Here is a 23,945-nt window from a genome sequence, read left to right as displayed (position 1 = left end):
TGTTTAGGTATTGGGTAGGGATTTGGTCATGCAGAATAAGGCATTAATATAAACAGCCAATATGCTAATGTGCATGCTAATAAGGAACTTGTTAATAGTGAATAGTGTTCCCTAATCCAAAGTGTCACCACACATTATGCTAACGATACGTAACTTTGCAACTACATGTCAGCTAGCTATGCTGTCAGTTAACCAGCTAGTTCTTTTTATTGTTACTTTTTAAATTAATTTTCATATCCGAATGTTAGTGGAAGAAGAAGAAATATAAAAAACTTTTAGATGTCAACCCACACATGCAATATGCTCTTCTTTGGTAGCTCTTGTCAAGGCATCTCAAGTAGAACAGCTTCATATTTAACGTAGCACACAGAAAAGACCTGACGCTGATTTACAGAATAAAACGTCTGTTGCACATAACCCCCATTGACTCTACTTCACTGTGATATTTGCATACAAGGTTGTGGTTTTCACTGTAACATTTCTTGGCAATTATTTGCTTTTGTGATGAATCTTATCCTTTGACAAAGTTCTGACTGTTTCAGAAAATCATCTAATGAAGAACAAATAGGAACATAATATATAATATATGTGATAATGTATGTGCATGACGAAACTATGTGACCCTGGACCAAAAGTCAGTCATAAGCAGCACAGGTATATTTTAGTAATATATATTATATATTAGTAATATGCTTTGCTAAGATCTTAATTTGGACAACTTTAAAAACGATTTTCTCAATATTTTGATTTTTTTTTGCACCTTCAGATTCCAGATTTTCAAATAGTTGAAGTATCTCGGCCAAATATTGTCCTATCCTGACAAACCATAGGTCAATGGAAAGCTTATTTATATATGATGTATAAATATCAATTTCAAAAAATTTACCCTTATGACTGGTTTTGTGGACCAGGGTCACATACTTCCCATCATTCTCTATATAACGTCATGATTATGAGTGGGGAAACTTTTTCTGGGGACATCAGTAAGAAAACATGGTGGACACAATGGATCTGTATTGATGGTAAATTTCCTGAAATTGATATTTATTATTATTACATTTTAATTTACAATAAAAAAGTTGCATGTTCAAAAAATTATTGTATTTGTACAATTATGATAGAATATATAACATTTTTAGTATACAGCACCTTCATAAATTAAATTCATATGATGTGAATCATACAAAAAATAGTTTTAATAAAAAAAAAAGAGAATACAAATTAGCCACCAATTTGCCAAAATGTCATATAGTTACAAACTGCCATGAGGTTGTGTTAAACACACCCAATGTGCATTCTGTATTCATTATTTTGTAGATGTAAAAATAACAAAGGAAAAGCATTAAATATGCACCTGATGCACATCAATTGCTCTTTATATTGCTCCATTAATGCTAAAATGCTTTCTGTATTTGTCTGAAAGTAAAACAGAGAGAATGAAAAATGAATGAAAATTGCCCTGTCAATGGCAAAGCGGCATTTTACTTACACAGAACCAAAGCCTAAAGTATAAATTCAGCTAAAACTAGTTTTTCAGTTTTGCATGCACTGGTACTTCCTTTGGGAAATGCAAATCAAGTTACACATCAAATGAAAGCTTAAAAAGGCACCAAATTTGTTGATTTAGGTTGATTTACATTATTTAACAAAACACCTTGGCCTACAAGAGAAGTGAATTAAGTATTACTATTAATAAGACTGTTAAAATCAGTTTTGTTCAATCGTCAAGACATCGAGTTTTTTTTACATTCTTCGCCTCATGCAATAGGGTTAAATTATTCAAGGCACAGCTCAAAACGATGTCGTGCTGCTAGGGTTTAAGGTTCCATTGTCCAGTGCTAAAGGGGGCTGGGAGGGACGTTCTCCACATCCCATCATTTTCCAGAGACGCTGCTGGGCTGAAACAAGAGAGCTTGAAGAGGCTGGGGATCAAGGGACCAGAGGCCCCGGAGACCGACAGAGAGTGTGACGCTACACATACGCTCTCACACCAGAACAAAACCTGACAGAAATGCCAGAGACTGCTATTCGTTTCCTTAAAGTCAATATGAAATCAATAAAAATAAATCAAAATTCCAAATAAAAAACTGTTTTCGTAATCTTTCCTTAAAGTCGCCATGGAATCAAAATTGACCCTTTGTTTTTTCGTCTTATTGTGCACAACTCAATGGTGAATTGTATTACAAATAAAAAACCTTGTCTTTTATCAAAATCCAATTACTTGCTTCCCCTCTAAAATGACTCTCACTGACACAAATCACACATCCCTCTTACTTTTCATTGACCCCTCCAACCACCTCCATTATCATGATCTAATCAAATCCCAATGGATAAAATCAAGTCTGTCAACATTTTTGCTCTCACATCATGTTTCACTTGGAATTATGTTAGATTATGAAAGAAAAATGTGTTGTGAATGTCATTTCATGTTGACTTGAATTATTTCACTCCAGTACCAATTGCAGTTGCAAATAATAAGATGGTCTTGCTTACCAAATACAATTTTTACCTGCAATCCATATACAAAAAGCCATTGTCATGGATCAGAGTGACTGATTTGGGTCTCATTTTTTTAAGTGGCATTTCCACCCAAATGCTGTGTGGCACATGATCCAAATGTCTTCATCACAAATCACTGAAAGAAACATACAAAGAAGAGAGCATGACCAACAAATTTTAGGGGGACCTAAAGGTTAAGAAGTGATTGATGGAAATTGGAAATTTGGGGTGACCCTTTCCCTCAATGTATAAAATACTGTATACTTTAATTTAAAACGTTGGGGTTTTTGAATAAAGTCTCTTGTGCTCATCATTGCTGTATTTATTTGATCAAACTTACAGGGAAAACCATAATACGGTTAAATATTATTATAATTTAAAATAAATGTTTTCAACTTCAGTATATTTTCAAATGTAATTTATTTATATGATGCAAAGCTGAATTGTCAGCAGCCATAACTCCAGTCTTGTCTCAGTTCTCAACTGTCTCTTTAAAGTATCAACTTTTCTCCTAAAGAGACAGACATTTCTCCTTAAATGATAATAAATAGAAATAAAAACAAAGAAATGTGACATGCGATAAGAGCACAGAGCTATAAAATTGTATGTAAACACATAGCTCAGATTTAATCTTGGAAAAACCTCAAGAGAAATGTTTGAGTTCATACAAAGATCTTACCATCTGACTTTGAAAATTCATGTTTGCAACATTGTGCGTCTTTTTTCTCAGGAGAAACATCTGATATACAGGTCTTTATTTGCTCTTCACCTCCATGTCACAGCTGTCAGGGAGAAATGATGGAGATATTAAAGAGATTTCATTTGCAAATGTTTCTTTTCTATGGGCCCTCATGTGCCAATTAACCGAGAATTTAATCTTTCGTGCTGTATTACAGTACCTGAGAGATCTTCGTGCCTTTCCTGGAGAATTTTCTGGAAATTAGAGATGAATATTTGCAACACCTCGGGTATTTAACATTCCATGCCGAATTAAACACGGCAGTACAACTCCACAAAATCTGAACAAGGAGCAAATGTTAATCTGTTTGAGTCTCACTTTTTCGAATTTGCTAATTATCACAAAATGATCCTATTTACATATTTAGCGACAGAGCGAGAAATCTCCCCAGCTCAGAGTCGTGCATATGATTAAACCCGAGCACTTTGTCAGCATTAATGACATCCTTTTGTCATGAAGGGTCATTCTGATGGAACCTCGGAAGACAGAAGAAGCTAATGACCAAATAAATGTAATATTTATTCTACGTCTAGAGAAGAAAATCTCTCCAGCATATTATTTCTGTCTAAAAAGAACAGTGAAAAGCCTTATATAACATCCATATTAATTAGCATTGTCTTTCCTGGTGCAAAGATGACAAATAATGGTGGACACTTTTGGAACATATTTTAAAAATTGCATATTTATCGCCCCTAGACTAAAAAGTGTCTGTTATGGTTGTTTTGTAAGAGTTGTGTGGATTGTAATAACTCATATAATGTTTAATAATTCATTTTTATGACCATTTTACACCTTCTCTCTGAACCTACACTGTAAAAAAAATTCCGTAAAATTTACGGTAAAAAACCGGCAGCTGTGGTTGCCGGAATTTTACCGTAAAAAATACGGTAGCAACGTTTTAGGTTTTAACTTAAATTTACAGTTAAATACCGTGGTAGCAATGTTTTAGGTTTTACGGTTTTAACTTAAATTTACAGTTAAATACCGTAATTTCATTAACTGATATAATGTTAATATACCAACCTATTGAAGTACTGAAATCTGTTTTGTACCTTTGTAATACACTGATAACCACCCAATGCAGGTGGTGATGAGAAAGTCACATGATTAACCAAAGCCCATCACAAGCAGCTTTTAAATAATAACATACAGTATATAGAAGGTGCACAGTGTCATTCACACAAACACTAAACACCATCATGGTAACACACATGAAACTGAAATAATGCAATAAACATTCATTTAACATTAGGTGTAACACACAACCCTAATATACAAAACTAATAAGAAAAAACTAAGAAGAAACATAGAAAAAGTTTTTTTTTACGGTTATTCACTGTAAATTATACAGTCTTTTTCACTTCCAAAAACGGTATACTACTGTAAAATTAATGTCCAATACATGTAATGTCCAATACAGTTTTTCACCGTATATAGTAGGGGAATTTACAGTTAACCATTTAACAGGTTTTTACTGTAGCATTTTTACAGTCATTTACCGTTAAATTCACTGTCATTTTTTACAGTGTAGGGAATAAACGGGCCATGTTTCGTTTAAAACAAACTCCACACAGTCAGGAACACCAGATGGTTTGATAAACTTTCCCACATTTTAATCTTAGCCGTTTAGTGCATTTCAGATATAATCTTTGTGTGCTTGTAAATATGAAATGACACTATGCATGAAAACAGATTCATTGCATGAAACAGAAACACTGACTGAACTTCAGATAATCCAAGTGGATCAGGTTAAACTTTTGGTTAAAACTATTTAGCGATATGCTGTAAATGTGCATCTCTCCTGTCTGAGGGTAAGTGGCGCACAACATCGAACATCTCTCCATCCTCTGAAGTGCTCTTTTTCACTGTAATTGTGCTAGTATTTTCAGTGCAACAAGGCAAACACGCTCAAGCTGTAACAGAACCCATGTGTATAAATAGCTCTTTTATCACATTCTTGTTTCGGTTGCTAAGTGAAAACCAAGTCAAAAAATTGAACATCAGCTTAGCTCGAATAATTTGATACACCAACTTGTTCGATTCTCCAATTCTCCAACTTGGCAAGATCAATTTTCTCTAAATCAAATCACCGTAATTACAAAGAGAAAATTCTGCAGCTTCAGCAAAATAAAGAAACAGAAGTTTCTGTTTCAACCGCTGTAAAACCCATTTAAGAATTCAAAGGATAGACAAACAAAATCCATGATCCAGCACAGATAAGTGCAGGAGGAATAATGGCCATTACTATTTGTTATAAACTATGTAAGCTTGTATGTTAGCATCATCAGATGAATCTTAATGGAAACGAGTATTTCCACTGAGCATTTTAAGCCACATGGATGGGAAAGTTCAAAAACTTGCCAGATATTTACTTCATGAGACTTATTTGACTTAAGACTGCATCTTGTATAAATTATGTAATGTACATCAGGATATGTTTTTACTTAATTTAATCAGTTTTTCTAAGTAGATTGAAAAAAAAAAAGAGTTTTCAAAATTTACTTACCGATGTCGCTCCAAAATCCATTGAATGTATTTGTTCCAGTAAACAAGAAAGGAGAACATCTGAAGAACCGCACAATTCTTTTCCATAGTGACCACAACTGTCAAGCTAAAATATATGCATAAAGAATTCAAAGAAATTGTTCACCCAAAAATGAAAATTTGCTGCAGTGAAAGGATACCGTCAGAATGAGAGTCCAAACAGCTGATAAAAACATCACAATAATCCACAAGTAATCTACACGACTTCAAACCGTGATGACTTCTATCCATAATAATGCTTTCTCCAGTAAAAGTCATCTTGTTTGAATCAGGAGAAAAATATGCAAAGATCAAGCACCATTTAGTGAAAAGAGTCCAAAACAGTTCTAAACACATTGGTGGATTTTGATGTGAGAGAACAACAGGGGATGGACATTTTTACTCTAGTGGAATCCTTAAAACCACTTAATGATGGATTTTTCTCTTGTAAGCATGCAGCTTTTCACTTCTCCAGACATGAATTGATGTACTGGAGTTGTGTTGATTACTTGTGCATTATTGTGATGTTTTTATCAGCTGTTTGGACTCTCATTCTGACGGCACCCATTCACTGCAGAGGATCCCGTGGTGAGCAAGTGATGTAATGCTAAACTTCTCCAAATCTGTTCAGATGAAGAAACAAACTCATCTAAATCTTGGATACCCAAGATGTATAGGTTGTGAGTACAGTTTCAGCAAATGAAAATTTTTAGGTGAACTATTCATTTAAATTGTAAGTTAATCATAATAGTCTCTGTCAAAGCTCTAAAATTGCATTTGAGTTAGTGTTAAAAAAAATGGTTGCAAGTTTTTACCACCTGAGGTCACTCTATTGCAGTCACATTGACGAGTTAGATCTGTGAAGAAATGCAGAAAAACAGGTTTTAGGATCAAACAGTAAAACCTCATTCTCAAGACAGATTAGGTCTGGAGTTACAGTGTTTACAAGTTAACAGATGGATGATAAAAGTATGCATACCATAACTTCTCTTTTTGTTGTTGTCTTTCTACTAATCATGACTTAAGAGCAGGGGTGTGAAGTAACGAATTACAAATACTCACGTTACAGTAATTAAGTAGTTTTTATCAGTAATTGTACTTTTTTGAGTAGTTTAAAAATTTTGTACTTTTACTTTTACTTGAGTACATTTTAAGTGATGTATCGGTACTTTTACTCCGCTATTTTCCTCCGTTTGTGGTCGTTACATGCTTATTTTAATTTTATTTTTTATCCATCAACGTGATTGGATAGATAGTAATAGGTCTCGTGACTTTCGTCAAATCAAATTGTGCCACTCACTTATGAGACACGCGAGCTGCACTGCCTCGTCTCTCTCTCGCGTGCGTTCTGCAGCGGTCACTTGGATAAGTTGTTGTTGACTTTTGATGAGTTTGAGCGCGTGATGCGCGCTGTGTTAGATAGATAGCATGATAAATAGACAGACAGACAGACAGATAGATAGACACAGACAGACGGACATATAGTTAGATAGATAGATAGCATGACAGACAAGACAGACAGACAGATAGGAGACAGATGATTGATAGATAAATAGACAGACAGACAGACAGATAGATAGACACAGACAGACAGACATATAGTTAGATAGATAGATAGCATGACAGACAAGACAGACAGACAGATAGATAGATAGATAGTTCCCTTTCAGTCAGTCACGTTCGACGTTACGTCAGTCGTGACTGATGAATTGGGATCTCGCCCGAGAGCCCAATTCGTCAGTCACGACTGACGTAACATCTCTGTTCCCTCCTTCAGGGAACGAGTGTTACACAAGTAACCGAGACGATAGATAGATAGATAGATAGATAGATAGACAAACAGATGATAGATAGATAGACAGACAGACAGACACAGACATATAGTTAGATAGATAGATAGCATGACAGACAGACAGACAGACAGATGGATAGAAACAGATATACAGACAGATGATAGATAGACAGACAGACAGACAGACATAGAAACAGATACACAGACAGATGATTGATAGATAAATAGACAGACAGACAGACAGATAGATAGATACAGACAGACAAACATATAGTTAAGATAGATAGATAGCATGACAGACAAGACAGACAGACAGATAGATAGATAGTTCCCTTTCAGTCAGTCACGTTCGACGTTATGTCAGTCGTGACTGATGAATTGGGATCTCGCCCGAGAGCCCAATTCGTCAGTCACGACTGACGTAACGTCTCCGTTCCCTCCTTCAGGGAACGAGGGTTACACGTGTAACCGAGACGATAGATAGATGATAGATAGATAGATAGATAGATAAAACGACAGACAGACGATAGGTAGATTTCACCATGTAGTATTAAAGTGTATTGTATTACAATCACCAAGCACGGCCCCATACACAGAGATCTGGGCTGAACTCTAAATATCCACTGCCTGGTCTTTTTATTTAGAGTAATTTTACATGTGGTTCAGCACTGACGTGAAATAAATTGTTCCGCCCTCTTGTTGCAGACGCTGTCAAAGTCTATATTTCTAAATGATGAGCCTGAAAAATACTGTTGTAATGAAGCCAGGCAATTTGCAGAGCAGATCGCTCACTCACCGGCTTTAGCTCTCCGGGTCATTGGCCAGAGAGCAGAAGTCAATGCCAACTGGCGGACGGGCCAGAATATAATCCAAAAATAAATGAAGAAAGAGGAACCCTTAAAGCAATAGTTCACCCCAACCATTAAAACTTGTCAAATTTATTCACTCTATTTCTAGCATCAAACACAAAATATGCTCTTTTCTGTACATCTCCTTCAGTGTTTCAAAGAAAGAAATAATACAATCGGAATCAGAGGCGGACTTAACCATTAGGCAAAGGTAGGCGACCGCCTTGGGCCCCCAAAAGCCAAGGGCCCCCTAAAATACTTTTTATATGCGAGATGCGCGTTCAGTGTGGACGCACAAGTGGTTGCTGTGGTGTTCATTACCACGACAACCGTCTGTGCGTCCGCGTTGAACATGCTTCTTAGCAAAAGTAGGGCGATGTAGAAAATGGGGACTGAATTGCGGAATCTATTCATAAAAACGGAATTTACTGTGTAACGCGGAATGTGACGGAATGAACGGCACAGACGCGCGTTTCGTTTGCTAGTTTGCTATTTAAGCTCGCGCAACGCTCGCGGTTGTCGTCTGTAGTAGCTAAATTGTATTTTTGCCATTTAATATTCACATACACTAGTCCATATCGCGGTTTGATTGAAGTGTACTGAATTGCATTTGATTTATTCATTCAATATTTGACGAATTCCGTGACATTGCTCGTTACACAGTAAACTTCTTTAAACAAGTTTCATGATTTTAATTAATTAGACATGTTTTTTGTTAAAATTTAATATAATCATCCAGAAAAATTTAAACGGAAAAAAAAAATAAAAAAAACTGAATCCAGAAAAATTCAAACAGAAAAAAAGATTTTGGAAAAAATAAAACTTAGGCTAATTTAGGCGGACGCGGTAATCAGAATGCATGCATAATTCAGGCAGTTATACCAGAGTCGAGTGAACACAGAAAAAAAAAAAGAACGTGGGTGATGATGAACGCTAATTTAGTGCTTTTCGAGAGCACCATTCAAAAAGCATCAAGATGAAAATCAGAAATGTTGCCTTGAAGAACTGAAATATATAAGTTTACAATATTGTAAGTCTTAACATTACTGAAACTAAAATAAAAATTAAAACTAAATAGAAATCTTTAAAACAATAAAAATAACAAAAGAACATAAAATTATTAAAACTTACACTAAAATTAAAATTAAACTATATACTAAATGTAAAATAACACCGTTTTGCCATTAAAAAGTAGGCAGAGATGGGGACGGCTCTTTCCAAAAATTAACTTAAATGATTTTAGCAAATGGCTGCAATATAACAAAGAGTGAAAAATTTAAGGGGGTCTGAATACTTTCCGTACCCACTGTATGTAAAAAAAATGGTATAGTAAATACAAGTACACAAATGAACAAACCATGTGTGTAAAACATGTAAAAAAAACAGCCAACATGACTACTACACAACATCCAAAATGCAATATGGTGTTCAGAAGGGTAATTTCATATTGTGCCAACAGACACTGGCACACGTTCAAGCACTGTTCATCTATTTATACCAGTTTGGTGTATCTGCTGTAGCTTGTTTCTGGGTGTTGTTGGGCCCTAGTGGTTCTTTCAGTTCAAGGCCACTGGACACTGGCTCCATCATCCTGGTCCTTAGTTCGACCTTGTAAAAAAAGAAACTGTATATATAAATTTTTATATAATACATGCAAACTTAAACCTCAAAAACCTGGAAATGGACATGATGAGGATTTTCAAATAGGTGTGAAAAGTGTGAAAAGATCCATGTGGGTGTGACTAAATACAACTAAATGCAAAAGAAAAAAGAAAAAAATTTGTAAAGTTATTGGAGAGTTAGTTGTATGACTATATGTTTGAGCATCAGGACCACTGAGGTTTTATTTTTACTAAATGTAATAATGTATTTAATATACTCTGGTCAAAGTCTACATAAAAATAACATTTCAGCAGAAGTATTAACAGGTGAAAAATAAATGTTGTAAATTCCAGACTGCATGTGAATTTTCTATTATTACCGTTTCTGTTTTTAGTTATTAGGAAATACCCTGAGGTATGTCAATTTATTTTTAGATAATTGACTTAGACAAGGTTTTTGTGAAGTGAGACGTCTCCATCTAGTGGACAACAGATAGTAGCAACTAAGAGACCAAGTTCATTCAAGTGATTAAATGCATGTAAACATTAAAATTTGTTTAAATAAATTCAATAATAACATTTTTGACTAATTTATAATAAATTAGTCAAAAATGTTACACACACACACAAAATGTGTCAAAAATGTGAAAAAATCTACTAGAGGGATCTACTCTTCAAAAGTACACAAGTATGTAACTTTGAAACTTAAATGTAACGTTCCACAAACATTTGTCTAACTGAGGCCAGTGATGAGTCTGGCATTTATTATTTCTTTAGATTAGATACTTTGGATCATGCTCGATTTATGAGCTGTTGTCCACAAGAGTCAAATGCATTTCACAGTCACAACTCACAACCTGATTTGTTCTGTTAGCCTGTGCTTTCTGTTTAGCCTGACGCTGATTTGTGAGAACTAGCAAAGGTTTTTAGTCACACATCTTGATGTTAGACGATTGCCTGCCTTGGTTTGTATACACAATCATAGATCGATGATAATGGCTACATTATAATTTCATGCAAAAAAGAAATGCATTCATAAAGATGCATGATCTAGTTTACTGGGACCTGAAGAAGATTCTTTGATTTATTAGTAAATTCAAAGGCAAACAAACATTTAGTTTGTGTCCAAATGACAGCAAGCACATGCAAAATATTATGCAACAGGGCAGAATACACTGGAGTCCCTAGTTAACGAGTATTCATCCACAGGCCTTATCAAAAAGGTTGCTCTAGGGACAGTGTGATATAGCTACTAAAAATGTACAAAACATAATTGTACCAGCTTATTCCCTTCTGTACCCTCCAGTTGTAATTACGTAAAAAATGTTGTCTACAGACAAATGTCTCCACAGTATCCATAGTGTCACCAAAGTCTCTGTACTGCAGTACTGTATGACTTATATGCGTAAACATGTTAAGCTCTGATAAATAATAAAAGTTTGTACTTTCTATACAGATTTGCATTAAATACAAAAATAAATCTTTGTGGTAGGCTATATAAAGTCAAGTCATATAATGCAGTGATAACGAGCCCATCAGAAAAAAAGAAAACCTCCCTCTATCCACTGGTGACGCTGTTGGACAGTCTAAAATGAATGGTTTACAGTACGCATTATTTGATATACGTTGTAATATTTGTATTATTTTGTTTAATTTTTGCACTGTTGATTTTTTTCTTATCCAAAGTTTTGAGAAGAGCCGCATCCTTTGAGAAAATACCTGTGTCCTGCACAGATGCTGTGTGGTCAAAAACACATTAAAAAATAACAATTTTAAAAATGTATGAAAAACAGTATTAAATATATAAACATATACAGGCTACATCACATATAAATATAAAGCCTACAGTTTATGTTGTAAAGTTGGTTATTATAAAAATATTATAGGTCGTGAAGCAATATCCAGATAATTGTTTTCAAGTTGCATACATAACATACTTATGTTCAAATTAAATGTAATTATCTAAAAAATAGAGCACATCGCGCTATTTAAACGAATGTCGTCGTTTTTTTAAAAATAAATGTAAGATTAGCTTCAATTTAGGCAAAAGCTAGTGAATTAGCATAGCATTCACATGTAGGCTACAGGGTTAGCCTATTTTGTCATGTTTCACTCAGGAAAATGCAGTCAGGAACTCTGAATTGTTTGTTGAACAGTTATTCCAGTTTCTTTGCTTCTCTCGCTGCAGAATATGTAATGTTAAGGAATAATTGACGAATTATTAATTATTATGATTGAATTATTAGAAAAGTTACACCTCGGGTGTGCATTACTTTTCTAATAATTCAACGGCCCGGAGTCAATTATTCCGCTTATACTATGGTTACCACACCTCAAGACATCGATCAGATTATATATTTAAAGGGATTCGTCCGGTTTTTGTACTTAAATCGCTATTGTGAGTAGGATTATTTCTTCCGCATCTCATCCAACGCCTCTTTTGCTAGTTCCAAAACGTCATTTTAAAGCTGGTAATGGAGGCTTGAGCCGTTGATAGCATTCTAATGCAGTTATTAATGAAGTTATTAGAAAGAGAGCGACAGAGAGAGAGAGAGAGAGCTTGTGTGAATTAGGCAACCTCTGTGCGTCCTTCAACAGTGTTCTGCAGCAGCGTCTCTAAACAGCGCCGCTGTTATTACCTCGCTAGTGAGAAATGTCATGTGTAGCCTTTAAGTTGCTACACTATATAGCAGGGGTGTCCAAACTGTGTCATGAAGAGTTTAGCTCCAACCCCAATTAAACACACCTGAACCAGCTAATCAAGCTCTTACTAGGCATACTAGAAACTTAAAAGGCAGGTGTGTTGAGGCAAGTTGGAGCTAAACTCTGCAGGACACTGGCCCTCCAGGACCGAGTTTGGGCAGCCCTGCTATATAGGCTAACTGATAAAATCGGCAGGGCAGCGCTGACAACACCTTTTTGTGCAAACTGCGTGACCGTAGTGTGCGAGCACGTGTGATTGCAGTAGTCCCTGTGTGCTGTATAGGTACTGTACTAATTTCCGTTATTACAGTTAACTATGCGAAGTGATATGGAACTGTAATGCGGTCAAGAGAGCTGTCTGGAACTACGTTCGCCGTGCGTTTCCTTGAAAATAATTGCACACCTCAGAACGTTCGTCAGCCAATCAGATTCAAGCATTCAACGGCCCCGCAGTATAACTTCGAATAGGCTACACAGTGATGTTGATTCATCCAAGTGAATCGAAAGATTCATTCACTGATCCGTTCATTGACTTTTTCAGAAGGTCCCGTCGCTACGCCAGGAGGTGGCGAGCAGTGCTTTGTGATTGAGTAGTGAAGAGATTTTTTCAAAACCGAGCCAGCTTACTTAAAAAGTGTATTTACAGAATATGAATTTTTATTCAAAACATAATTTTATTCTACAGACTCTTTCACAAACCTGCAGAAACCTCAAATGTCAGCAGACAAAACTCATTAAAGCACATCAGCCTACTGTAGAAACCTTTGGACTGAGTCTTATCTTTTCAGGAATAGTTGTAACTTATTTTTTTTTTCAGAAACACCAATGACACACCTTATTAAAACATCTCTAATTGACAGACTCCCTATAATTGTAAATTTGAACAACATGGAGGTAACGGACTTGTAAACGCAACGCCTTCCACTGAAACTCTAAAAGATGAAGTTGGATTGCCAAAGTAATTCAAACTCGGGTATTTAATTGGTTTCTTGGGCCTAGTATAACTCATTCTTCTGGCCATCATAGAAATAAACAGTGGCATTGTTGCCCTCATTCTCACTATCACAGCTCACTGTGGCTGATAAAAACACATGGTTTCATAATTCAATAATAAAAGACTGTATCCAGCGATACAGAGCAATATGAAAAAATAGCAGATTTCAGCAGGACAGTTTCTGATAGTGGCCTGAAGAGGCAAATGTTGTGTCACTCAACCTGTTTGTTCTGCCTGTAAAATCAGACCTCTCTCTAAACATATACCCTATGGACTAAATAACATGGACGTAATTTTGATAAATAAAACCAGTCACAGCAATCTTGTACTGAAACTCGGTTTTAAGTGAACTTTGCCTTGAGAGAAACTGCATTGATCATATTAATCTGCATTATCTGAAGATAACAAATCTGTCTGAAGATGTCAAATCTGTTTCTCTTTTTTATTATACCTGTTATCTCGGTGTGTGTTTGCAAGGCTTTCATAAAACTCCACACAGGGGTCACTATGCATAGATATCATAGAGTAGATCAGGGTAATAACTCACAGCAAATTATCATTGTTAAGATAAACAGCAAATGTGTGAGTTTACTTAAAGTCATTGCACCATTGATACAAATCTTTATAATCTTAATATCCCATTACAGTGATCTTTTATCCACCCGCTGTTACCTTTAAAATTTTGTGCATCTCTGCGCATATGCTTATCTTATGAAATTACATCACACAGGATCATTTATGTTCTGTATTTTTTTCTTCTGATAGCATCAGCAAAGACTCAGTGGGCGTTGGTTAAATGTTGTTTACACTGTGATATGTATGATCAGGTAAAAAGGGACTTAACAACTGAAATACTTTATTCTTTTGACTTTCTTTTTTAAAATCAGCATGTACAGAAATAACTTTCATATGCAAAGCATTAAAACACACATAACGTAACAATCTACTGTGTGCATAAAGCAGGTGTTATGTTCAGAACTTGTCTTTTTTCTCAAGGTCAATGTGTTCCTCTACAGGACGTTTTTGTTTCTTAGATGTTTTGACGAGTCCATACACCAAGAGGACAACAGCGACTGCTGCAATAATAGAGAGACTGAAGAGGACATTGAGAGCCAGTGTAGCATCAGGAGCTGACACTTCCAAGCCTAAGAAACTAACCAACAGTTCCTCACCAGGAGGAGATGGAGGAGTAGTACCTGCAAACAAGAAAAGATGTTGGATGGATGGACTGATGGACGAATTAATGAATGCATGGAACAAAGGGTACGACTACATATAGATAAGTAAATAAGTACCGGGGATGTCAACATCAGGTTCGTGGATCTGACATTCATGTGGAATTTCTCCTGGGCTTATGAAGCCATTGCAGTTGATTATTGTAGCATAGTGCCAGACAGATTTCTTATGAAAAAATAGCAGATTTCAGCAGGACAGTTTCTGATAGTGGCCTGAAGAGGCAAATGTTGTGTCACTCAACCTGTTTGTTCTGCCTGTAAAATCAGACCTCTCTCTAAACATATACCCTATGGACTAAATAACATGGACGTAATTTTGATAAATAAAACCAGTAACAGCAATCTTGTACTGAAACTCGGTTTTAAGTGAACTTTGCCTTGAGAGAAACTGCATTGATCATATTAATCTGCATTATCTGAAGATAACAAATCTGTCTGAAGATGTCAAATCTGTTTCTCTTTTTTATTATACCTGTTATCTCGGTGTGTGTTTGCAAGGCTTTCATAAAACTCCACACAGGGGTCACTATGCATAGATATCATAGAGTAGATCAGGGTAATAACTCACAGCAAATTATCATTGTTAAGATAAACAGCAAATGTGTGAGTTTACTTAAAGTCATTGCACCATTGATACAAATCTTTATAATCTTAATATCCCATTACAGTGATCTTTTATCCACCCGCTGTTACCTTTAAAATTTTGTGCATCTCTGCGCATATGCTTATCTTATGAAATTACATCACACAGGATCATTTATGTTCTGTATTTTTTTCTTCTGATAGCATCAGCAAAGACTCAGTGGGCGTTGGTTAAATGTTGTTTACACTGTGATATGTATGATCAGGTAAAAAGGGACTTAACAACTGAAATACTTTATTCTTTTGACTTTCTTTTTTAAAATCAGCATGTACAGAAATAACTTTCATATGCAAAGCATTAAAACACACATAACGTAACAATCTACTGTGCGCATAAAGCAGGTGTTATGTTCAGAACTTGTCTTTTTTCTCAAGGTCAATGTGTTCCTCTACAGGACGTTTTTGTTTCTTAGATGTTTTGACGAGTCCATACACCAAGAGGACAACAGCGACTGCTGCAATAATAGAGAGACTGAAGAGGACATTGAGAGCCAGTGTAGCATCAGGAGCTGACACTTCCAAGCCTAAGAAACTAACCAACAGTTCCTCACCAGGAGGAGATGGAGGAGTAGTACCTGCAAACAAGAAAAGATGTTGGATGGATGGACTGATGGACGAATTAATGAATGCATGGAACAAAGGGTACGACTACATATAGATAAGTAAATAAGTACCGGGGATGTCAACATCAGGTTCGTGGATCTGACATTCATGTGGAATTTCTCCTGGGCTTATGAAGCCATTGCAGTTGATTATTGTAGCATAGTGCCAGACAGATTTCTTAGGAATACGTGGTAAAGAAGGATCTGATCGATTTACATAGAAAAAGCCAAATTTGTCATCAAAACCCGTCGCCCATTCCAGATTGTCCATTAGCGTCCAGGCAGCGTAGCCACGGATGTCTATTCCATCCAGCAAATATGCTAAATAATGAGATGACATTTTATGCAATTATCATAAATGAATTTTTACCAAAATACTAGTCTAAAAAACAAACAATAATATTAAAACGCATGGAAAAGCATCACAGAAATCTGTTGCATAATGCTGTCCTCTCTGAAGAAAACAAAATCTCTTTACCTTTTAGGGCCTGATTGATATAGTTATCATAGTAGTGGATTCGGTGAACATCATTCAGATTCATTGACTCTCGTTCTGATACTCCATTCTCTGTTATATAAATAGGAGGGTCTCCATATTCCTCCTTAATGAAATTCAAAATGTTTCTGAATCCCACAGGAGTTACTTTCAACCAGAAGGATCCAGAATCCAGCCATGTACGATCCGCAACTGTTCCTGCACCCCTGGAATAGATGGCAACATAATAAATATTGATGCATGTTTTAAATAAATTGGGCCTGAAACAGTAGGACTATGTTTAGTAAAACTTTAAAGGCTACCTGTCTGCATCATAATGCTCGAGGTTCTTGTAGTCCATGTTATAGGCTAAGACAGTGGTGTAGTGGTTGAATCCAAAATAATCATGAGTTCCCTTAATCCTCGCTACTTCTGCCGGGGTAAATTCTGGAAGCCTGTTAGACGTAAAATGCAAATGTAAAAACATTCATAAGCATTTGACAAAGCTTTGAATTCCTCAAGTGAACTTTGCCTTGAGAGAAACTGCATTGATCATATTAATCTGCATTATCTGAAGATAACAAATCTGTCTGAAGATGTCAAATCTGTTTCTCTTTTTTATTATACCTGTTATCTCGGTGTGTGTTTGCAAGGCTTTCATAAAACTCCACACAGGGGTCACTATGCATAGATATCATAGAGTAGATCAGGGTAATAACTCACAGCAAATTATCATTGTTAAGATAAACAGCAAATGTGTGAGTTTACTTAAAGTCATTGCACCATTGATACAAATCTTTATAATCTTAATATCCCATTACAGTGATCTTTTATCCACCCGCTGTTACCTTTAAAATTTTGTGCATCTCTGCGCATATGCTTATCTTATGAAATTACATCACACAGGATCATTTATGTTCTGTATTTTTTTCTTCTGATAGCATCAGCAAAGACTCAGTGGGCGTTGGTTAAATGTTGTTTACACTGTGATATGTATGATCAGGTAAAAAGGGACTTAACAACTGAAATACTTTATTCTTTTGACTTTCTTTTTTAAAATCAGCATGTACAGAAATAACTTTCATATGCAAAGCATTAAAACACACATAACGTAACAATCTACTGTGCGCATAAAGCAGGTGTTATGTTCAGAACTTGTCTTTTTTCTCAAGGTCAATGTGTTCCTCTACAGGACGTTTTTGTTTCTTAGATGTTTTGACGAGTCCATACACCAAGAGGACAACAGCGACTGCTGCAATAATAGAGAGACTGAAGAGGACATTGAGAGCCAGTGTAGCATCAGGAGCTGACACTTCCAAGCCTAAGAAACTAACCAACAGTTCCTCACCAGGAGGAGATGGAGGAGTAGTACCTGCAAACAAGAAAAGATGTTGGATGGATGGACTGATGGACGAATTAATGAATGCATGGAACAAAGGGTACGACTACATATAGATAAGTAAATAAGTACCGGGGATGTCAACATCAGGTTCGTGGATCTGACATTCATGTGGAATTTCTCCTGGGCTTATGAAGCCATTGCAGTTGATTATTGTAGCATAGTGCCAGACAGATTTCTTAGGAATACGTGGTAAAGAAGGATCTGATCGATTTACATAGAAAAAGCCAAATTTGTCATCAAAACCCGTCGCCCATTCCAGATTGTCCATTAGCGTCCAGGCAGCGTAGCCACGGATGTCTATTCCATCCAGCAAATATGCTAAATAATGAGATGACATTTTATGCAATTATCATAAATGAATTTTTACCAAAATACTAGTCTAAAAAACAAACAATAATATTAAAACGCATGGAAAAGCATCACAGAAATCTGTTGCATAATGCTGTCCTCTCTGAGGAAAACAAAATCTCTTTACCTTTTAGGGCCTGATTGATATAGTTATCATAGTAGTGGATTCGGTGAACATCATTCAGATTCATTGACTCTCGTTCTGATACTCCATTCTCTGTTATATAAATAGGAGGGTCTCCATATTCCTCCTTAATGAAATTCAAAATGTTTCTGAATCCCACAGGAGTTACTTTCAACCAGAAGGATCCAGAATCCAGCCATGTACGATCCGCAACTGTTCCTGCACCCCTGGAATAGATGGCAACATAATAAATATTGATGCATGTTTTAAATAAATTGGGCCTGAAACAGTAGGACTATGTTTAGTAAAACTTTAAAGGCTACCTGTCTGCATCATAATGCTCGAGGTTCTTGTAGTCCATGTTATAGGCTAAGACAGTGGTGTAGTGGTTGAATCCAAAATAATCATGAGTTCCCTTAATCCTCGCTACTTCTGCCGGGGTAAATTCTGGAAGCCTGTTAGACGTAAAATGCAAATGTAAAAACATTCATAAGCATTTGACAAAGCTTTGAATTCCTAAAAAAAAAAAAAAAAAAGATAATATCTTTACCTTGATTGTGGTCGGCCAGCCGCTAAACTTCTCTCTCGAATTATGTTCTTCATTAAATCGCTATAATCTCCATTGAACACGGGATGAGCAAACCAACCAATCTGGAACTGTTTCGAGGGATGAAAAATAAATTAACATTTTTAGTTCTAGTTAATGATAACAACACTGTCATGGATGCAGAAATGGTTGAACTACAAAACTGTACCTGAACTACACGAACGGCAGCGTCCACGTCTTCCTGTTTGTATGGGTTTCTTGGCTCCGCCCAGTCAGAGTTTATCGTGATACCAACGATGCCACCGTGTTTTGCACGATACTTGTCATTATACACATGCCAGGCCTCAGCATGAGCCTTGATGAGGTTGTGTGCCACAATATATGGTGCAGTGCCTGGTCTGAAACTTATACCTGGACAGAAATAAAACCGTAAATTACTTTATTAATGTCAAAATCATGTTTTACAAAGAATAAGAGGATAATTTTCAGTGCAAATGACACCTGGTGCTGCACTTCCATAGCCATGTCCTATCATTGCAACATTGTAGGGTTCATTTATAGTGATCCAGAACTTTACTTTGTCTCCCAGACTGTTGAACACAACATCAGAATAGTCTCTGAACCTCTCGACAATGGTGTCATTTTCCCAGCCACCAACATCCTGAAGTGCTTGTGGGAGATCCCAGTGGTATAAAGTCACCTGCCAATTCAAAATGATTAATAGAAATTTGTTGAAATCCTTTAGGCTACAAGAGCAATTTTATTCAATATATTTTACCTGTGGCTTGATATTGGCTGCCAAAAGAGCATCTACTAGTCTATGATAGTAGTTGAGTCCAGCTTCATTAATTTTCCTGGTCGTTCCATCTGGCATAATTCTGGGCCATGAAATAGAAAACCGATAGTGGTTGACCCTCAGTGTTTTGAGACTATTGATATCCTCAGCGATCTTGTTGTAGCTGTCACAGGCAATGTCACCATTTTCATCCTGCGATATCTTTAAAGCAGTATGAGCAAATTTGTCCCAAATGCTGAGACCTTTTCCATCAGCTCTCCAGGCGCCCTCTATCTGTGGTGTTGGAGAATAACATAGTTCCTCAGAACAAATACAATAGGATGAAACATTTCACACACTACATTTCAGCTCTTATTAATTTGCAACTACACGTCAACCTCAAGAGTATTAGTAGACTTAATTGGTTAGGGTTAGTAGAACAATGAGACATGTACTTGCAAATTTACTTACAGTCAGTAGATGTCTGTTTGGGAACCGTCAAAATGAAGTATTAGCAGATATTGAGCAGACAGTCTACTAATACTTTAATAACTGGTAGTTGACATGTAGTTGTAATGTTACTTAGAGTCCGCAGAATGACTAAGCTGGACTATCAAAATAAAGTGTGTTTGTTAAAATGGACTGTACCTGATAGGCAGCAGTTGCTGTGCTCCATATAAATCCCTCTGGGAAATGTCCATATAACATTTCTTCCTCTGTTGGCAATGGAAAGCCATTATTTCTCATTATATCAAAGTAGAGGTGAGCAGAGCGCTTTGGAGTTCTCGGCCGACTTGAATGTTTAAAGTTCACATAGTGAAGTCCATAGCCAACAGTGTAGCCTTTCAGCCACTCGAAGGAGTCCATTAGAGAGGAAGCAATGTAACCCTTGACACGTACTCCATCCAGATTGTGCGCTAAGAAGAGAATACATGTAAATGTGTGTCAGGTTCAGCAATTTGCAGAGTAACACTATTACAAACTTTGGGCTGCATTCACTATTAATAATAATAGTTATTTATCTCAAATGTAGATTCTGTAGTAGTTTTAAAAACTAATTTTTCTTTGGATTTTATGCACAAATATGCGCCGGTAATGAATACCTTTAAGAGCCTCATCAACATAGGTCTTCAGGAAGAATATTCGATCAGTGTCATCAATTGTTATAGCAGTGCCTGTAGCTACACCATTTTCTGTAATATAAATCTCAGGGTCTCCATACTCTTCCTTTAACCAGTTAAGAAGTCTCCTGAGTCCCCAAGCAACAGCCTTCTGCTCATTAACAGCTGTATTTTCAGAGCCATCTGCATTGTCCTTTTCAACATCCTGATCAGTTTCATAAGACTCAATATTGAGTCTGCTGGTCACATGACGCACGACTTTGGTAGTGTATGTATTAATGCAGAATACATCAGCTGTTCCTTGGATAAAGGCTTTGTCTTCATCAGTAAAAGAAGGCAACCGGGAATTTGGCAAGCCTTGAAGTTCACTTTTATTTCCAACCTGCCACTTCATGGCATCAGGGTAATCGCCATTTTTAAAGATGGGGTGTGCAAACCAGCCTAGCTGGAACTGAAGGGCTCGATCAGCAGCCACCATCTCTCGAGGAACATTGATGTCTAGGGGTTCTGCCCATTCAGCGTTCAGACTAATGGATACCAGACCTCCTTGAGATGCCCTGTATTTCTCATCATAAGTGTGATATACTTGTGCATGAGCTTTCAGGAGGTTGTGTGCAACCCTGTATGGAGCATCTCCGGGTTGATTCACATTAGGTGGAATCTGACCCAGTCCATATCCCGACCATGCAATGGTATAGGGTTCATTAAATGTGATCCAAATCTTCACCCTGTCTCCAAATGTTGCATAGCAGAAGTCACAATATTCATTGAATATGTTAATCATTTCGAGGTTGTCCCAACCACTGATGTCCTGCAAAGCCTGTGGCAGGTCCCAGTGGTAGAGAGTCACCATGGGTGTGATATTGTTTACTATGAGACCATCTATAAGCCTGTTGTAATAGTCCACCCCCTTCTGGTTAAGAGAAGATTTATAGCCATTGGGGAAAATTCGAGGCCATGACAAGGAGAATCTGTAAGTTTTAACTTTCAGGGCTCTCAACATGTATAGATCCACATCTATTTTATTATAACTGTCACATGCCATATCGCCATTGTCATTGTTTGGGATATTTCCAGATTTTTGAGTGAAAGTATCCCAAACACTTGGCCCTTTTCCATCTGCATTTCAGCCACCTTCTACCTGATATGCTGAAGACGAGACACCCCAATGGAATTCCTCTGGAAATGCACCATAGTGATAAAGCTGTCTCTCAGACTTGGTCTGAGGGGAGAACTTTTCCCAAACAACCTTGGATTTGGAAGGAACTTCAGATGGAGGCAGACTAGGGAATCTTGTGATCTCAATTTTATTTCCATATATTTGCATCTTAGCACTTGCTTTAGTATCAGGAAATCCTTTTTTCGCAATCACCTTTGAGTATTAATATGTTGATGCTTTGGGGGTTCTCTGTCTGTCAGGATCTTCAAAGTCCACTTAGTGCAATCCAAATCATTGACTGTAGCCTTGAGGACCCTCAAATCCATCCATTAGAGACTGGACTGTAAACCACTGGATGTCAGTTTTATCTAAAAGCACAGCTGTTTGGACAGAAAGTGTAGTAGTTTGTAGTTACTACTACTAACAACAAAGTGTATGTATTTAATGAACTTTAGATAGTGATCTTTTATTAGATAGCCTGATGTTAAGGTTTGGCAAATATTTTGTTACATTGGTAGAAGATTGTGTTCAAAACTCGTAAGGCTATGGCTTCCCTAATTTTCTTCATGGCTTGCTCTTTGTTTTTGGCTACCTAAAACAAAGGTCTGTATGATTATTGCAGATTCAGCATTTTCATATATTTTCAGCCCCCTGCAGTATTCATTATTTCTGCAAAAAGAGAAGTTTGTCCCAAGCTATCATGATATGAAAGTATTGCCAACAATCATTTTTAAGATCACATACCTTATTAGAGCTAGAGTGGCTAAGAGGAACTACGCTAAAAAGCTAGAATACCAGTTCTCTTCCAATGACACGGCTTCAGTGTGGAAAGGCCTGAAAGACATTACAAACTACAAGACACCATCCCCCAACACTGAGGTGAATCAACGACTTGCTGAAGACCTGAACGAGTTTTACTGTAGGTTCGAAACCGGTCTCACACCTCACACCTGCTTTGAACATCTCTCTACACAACCATTAACACCTCCAGTTACCCCCCTCTCCCCCACACCTGCACTTCAGATCAGTGAAGACGATGTGCGTAAGGTCTTCAGAAAGAACAAGAGAAGAAAGGCACCAGGCCCAGACAGTGTCACACCAGCCTGTCTGAAAACCTGTGCCGACCAGCTGGCCTACATCTTTGCACAGATCTTTAACAGATCACTGGAGCTGTGCGAAGTCCTTTCCTGCTTCAACACTCCACCATAATCCCCGTCCCAAAGAAACCCAAAATTACTGGACTTAATGACTACAGATCTGTTGCTTTAACGTCTGTGGTCAGAAGGCATTTGAAAAACTGGATTTGGCTTATCTGAAGGACATCACTGGACCTCCTGCAGTTTGCTTACCGAGCAAATAGGTCTGTTGATTATGCAGTCAGCATGGGGCTGCACTTCATCCTGCAACATCTGGACAAAAAAGGGACTTATGTGAGGATCCTGTTCGTGGACTTCAGTTCGGTTATACTCGGCCATCATTGAATCCGTCCTCTGCACTTCAATAACTGTCTGGTTCAGCTCAGCTACCAAAACTGACCTTAAACGACTACAGAGGATAGTTCGGACTGCTGAGCGAATCATTGGTACAACCCTCCCTATCCTCCAAGAACTGTACTCATCCAGAGTGAGTAAAAGGGCTAGCAAAATCATTCTGGACCCCTCACACCCAGCCCACTTCCTATTCGAACTGTTGCCGTCTGGTCGGTGCTACAGAGCAGTGAGCACCAAAACAGCCAGACATAGGAAAAGCTTCTTCCCTCAGGCCATCTACCTCACGAACAGTTAAATGGGTCATATGATGCGATTTCAATTTGTCC

General features: G+C 37.0%; 1 protein-coding gene and 1 pseudogene across 1 annotated transcript; both read right to left on the bottom strand.

Annotated features, from left to right (window-relative positions):
* Positions 1-15,924: 15,924 nt before the first annotated feature.
* Positions 15,925-17,027, bottom strand: LOC107741583 (lactase-phlorizin hydrolase-like). The gene is made up of 4 exons (XM_016554334.1): positions 16,977-17,027; positions 16,657-16,880; positions 16,251-16,499; positions 15,925-16,151 (listed from the first exon to the last, which is right to left on the bottom strand). Exons 1-4 carry the CDS (start codon positions 17,012-17,014, stop codon positions 15,928-15,930), a joined length of 735 nt encoding a protein of 244 aa, XP_016409820.1. The 5' UTR covers positions 17,015-17,027; the 3' UTR covers positions 15,925-15,927.
* A 771-nt stretch (positions 17,028-17,798) lies between these two features.
* The window catches only part of LOC107741587 (lactase-phlorizin hydrolase-like), an 11,316-nt pseudogene continuing 5,169 nt past the window's right edge, over positions 17,799-23,945 (bottom strand).

Source organism: Sinocyclocheilus rhinocerous, unplaced genomic scaffold (assembly GCF_001515625.1).
Source record: "Sinocyclocheilus rhinocerous isolate Xijiao unplaced genomic scaffold, SAMN03320098_v1.1 scaffold2541, whole genome shotgun sequence".
Lineage (NCBI taxonomy): Eukaryota > Metazoa > Chordata > Actinopteri > Cypriniformes > Cyprinidae > Sinocyclocheilus > Sinocyclocheilus rhinocerous.
The sequence above is the reverse complement of the archived record's forward strand: the minus strand, read 5'-3'. Positions and strand labels throughout refer to the sequence as shown.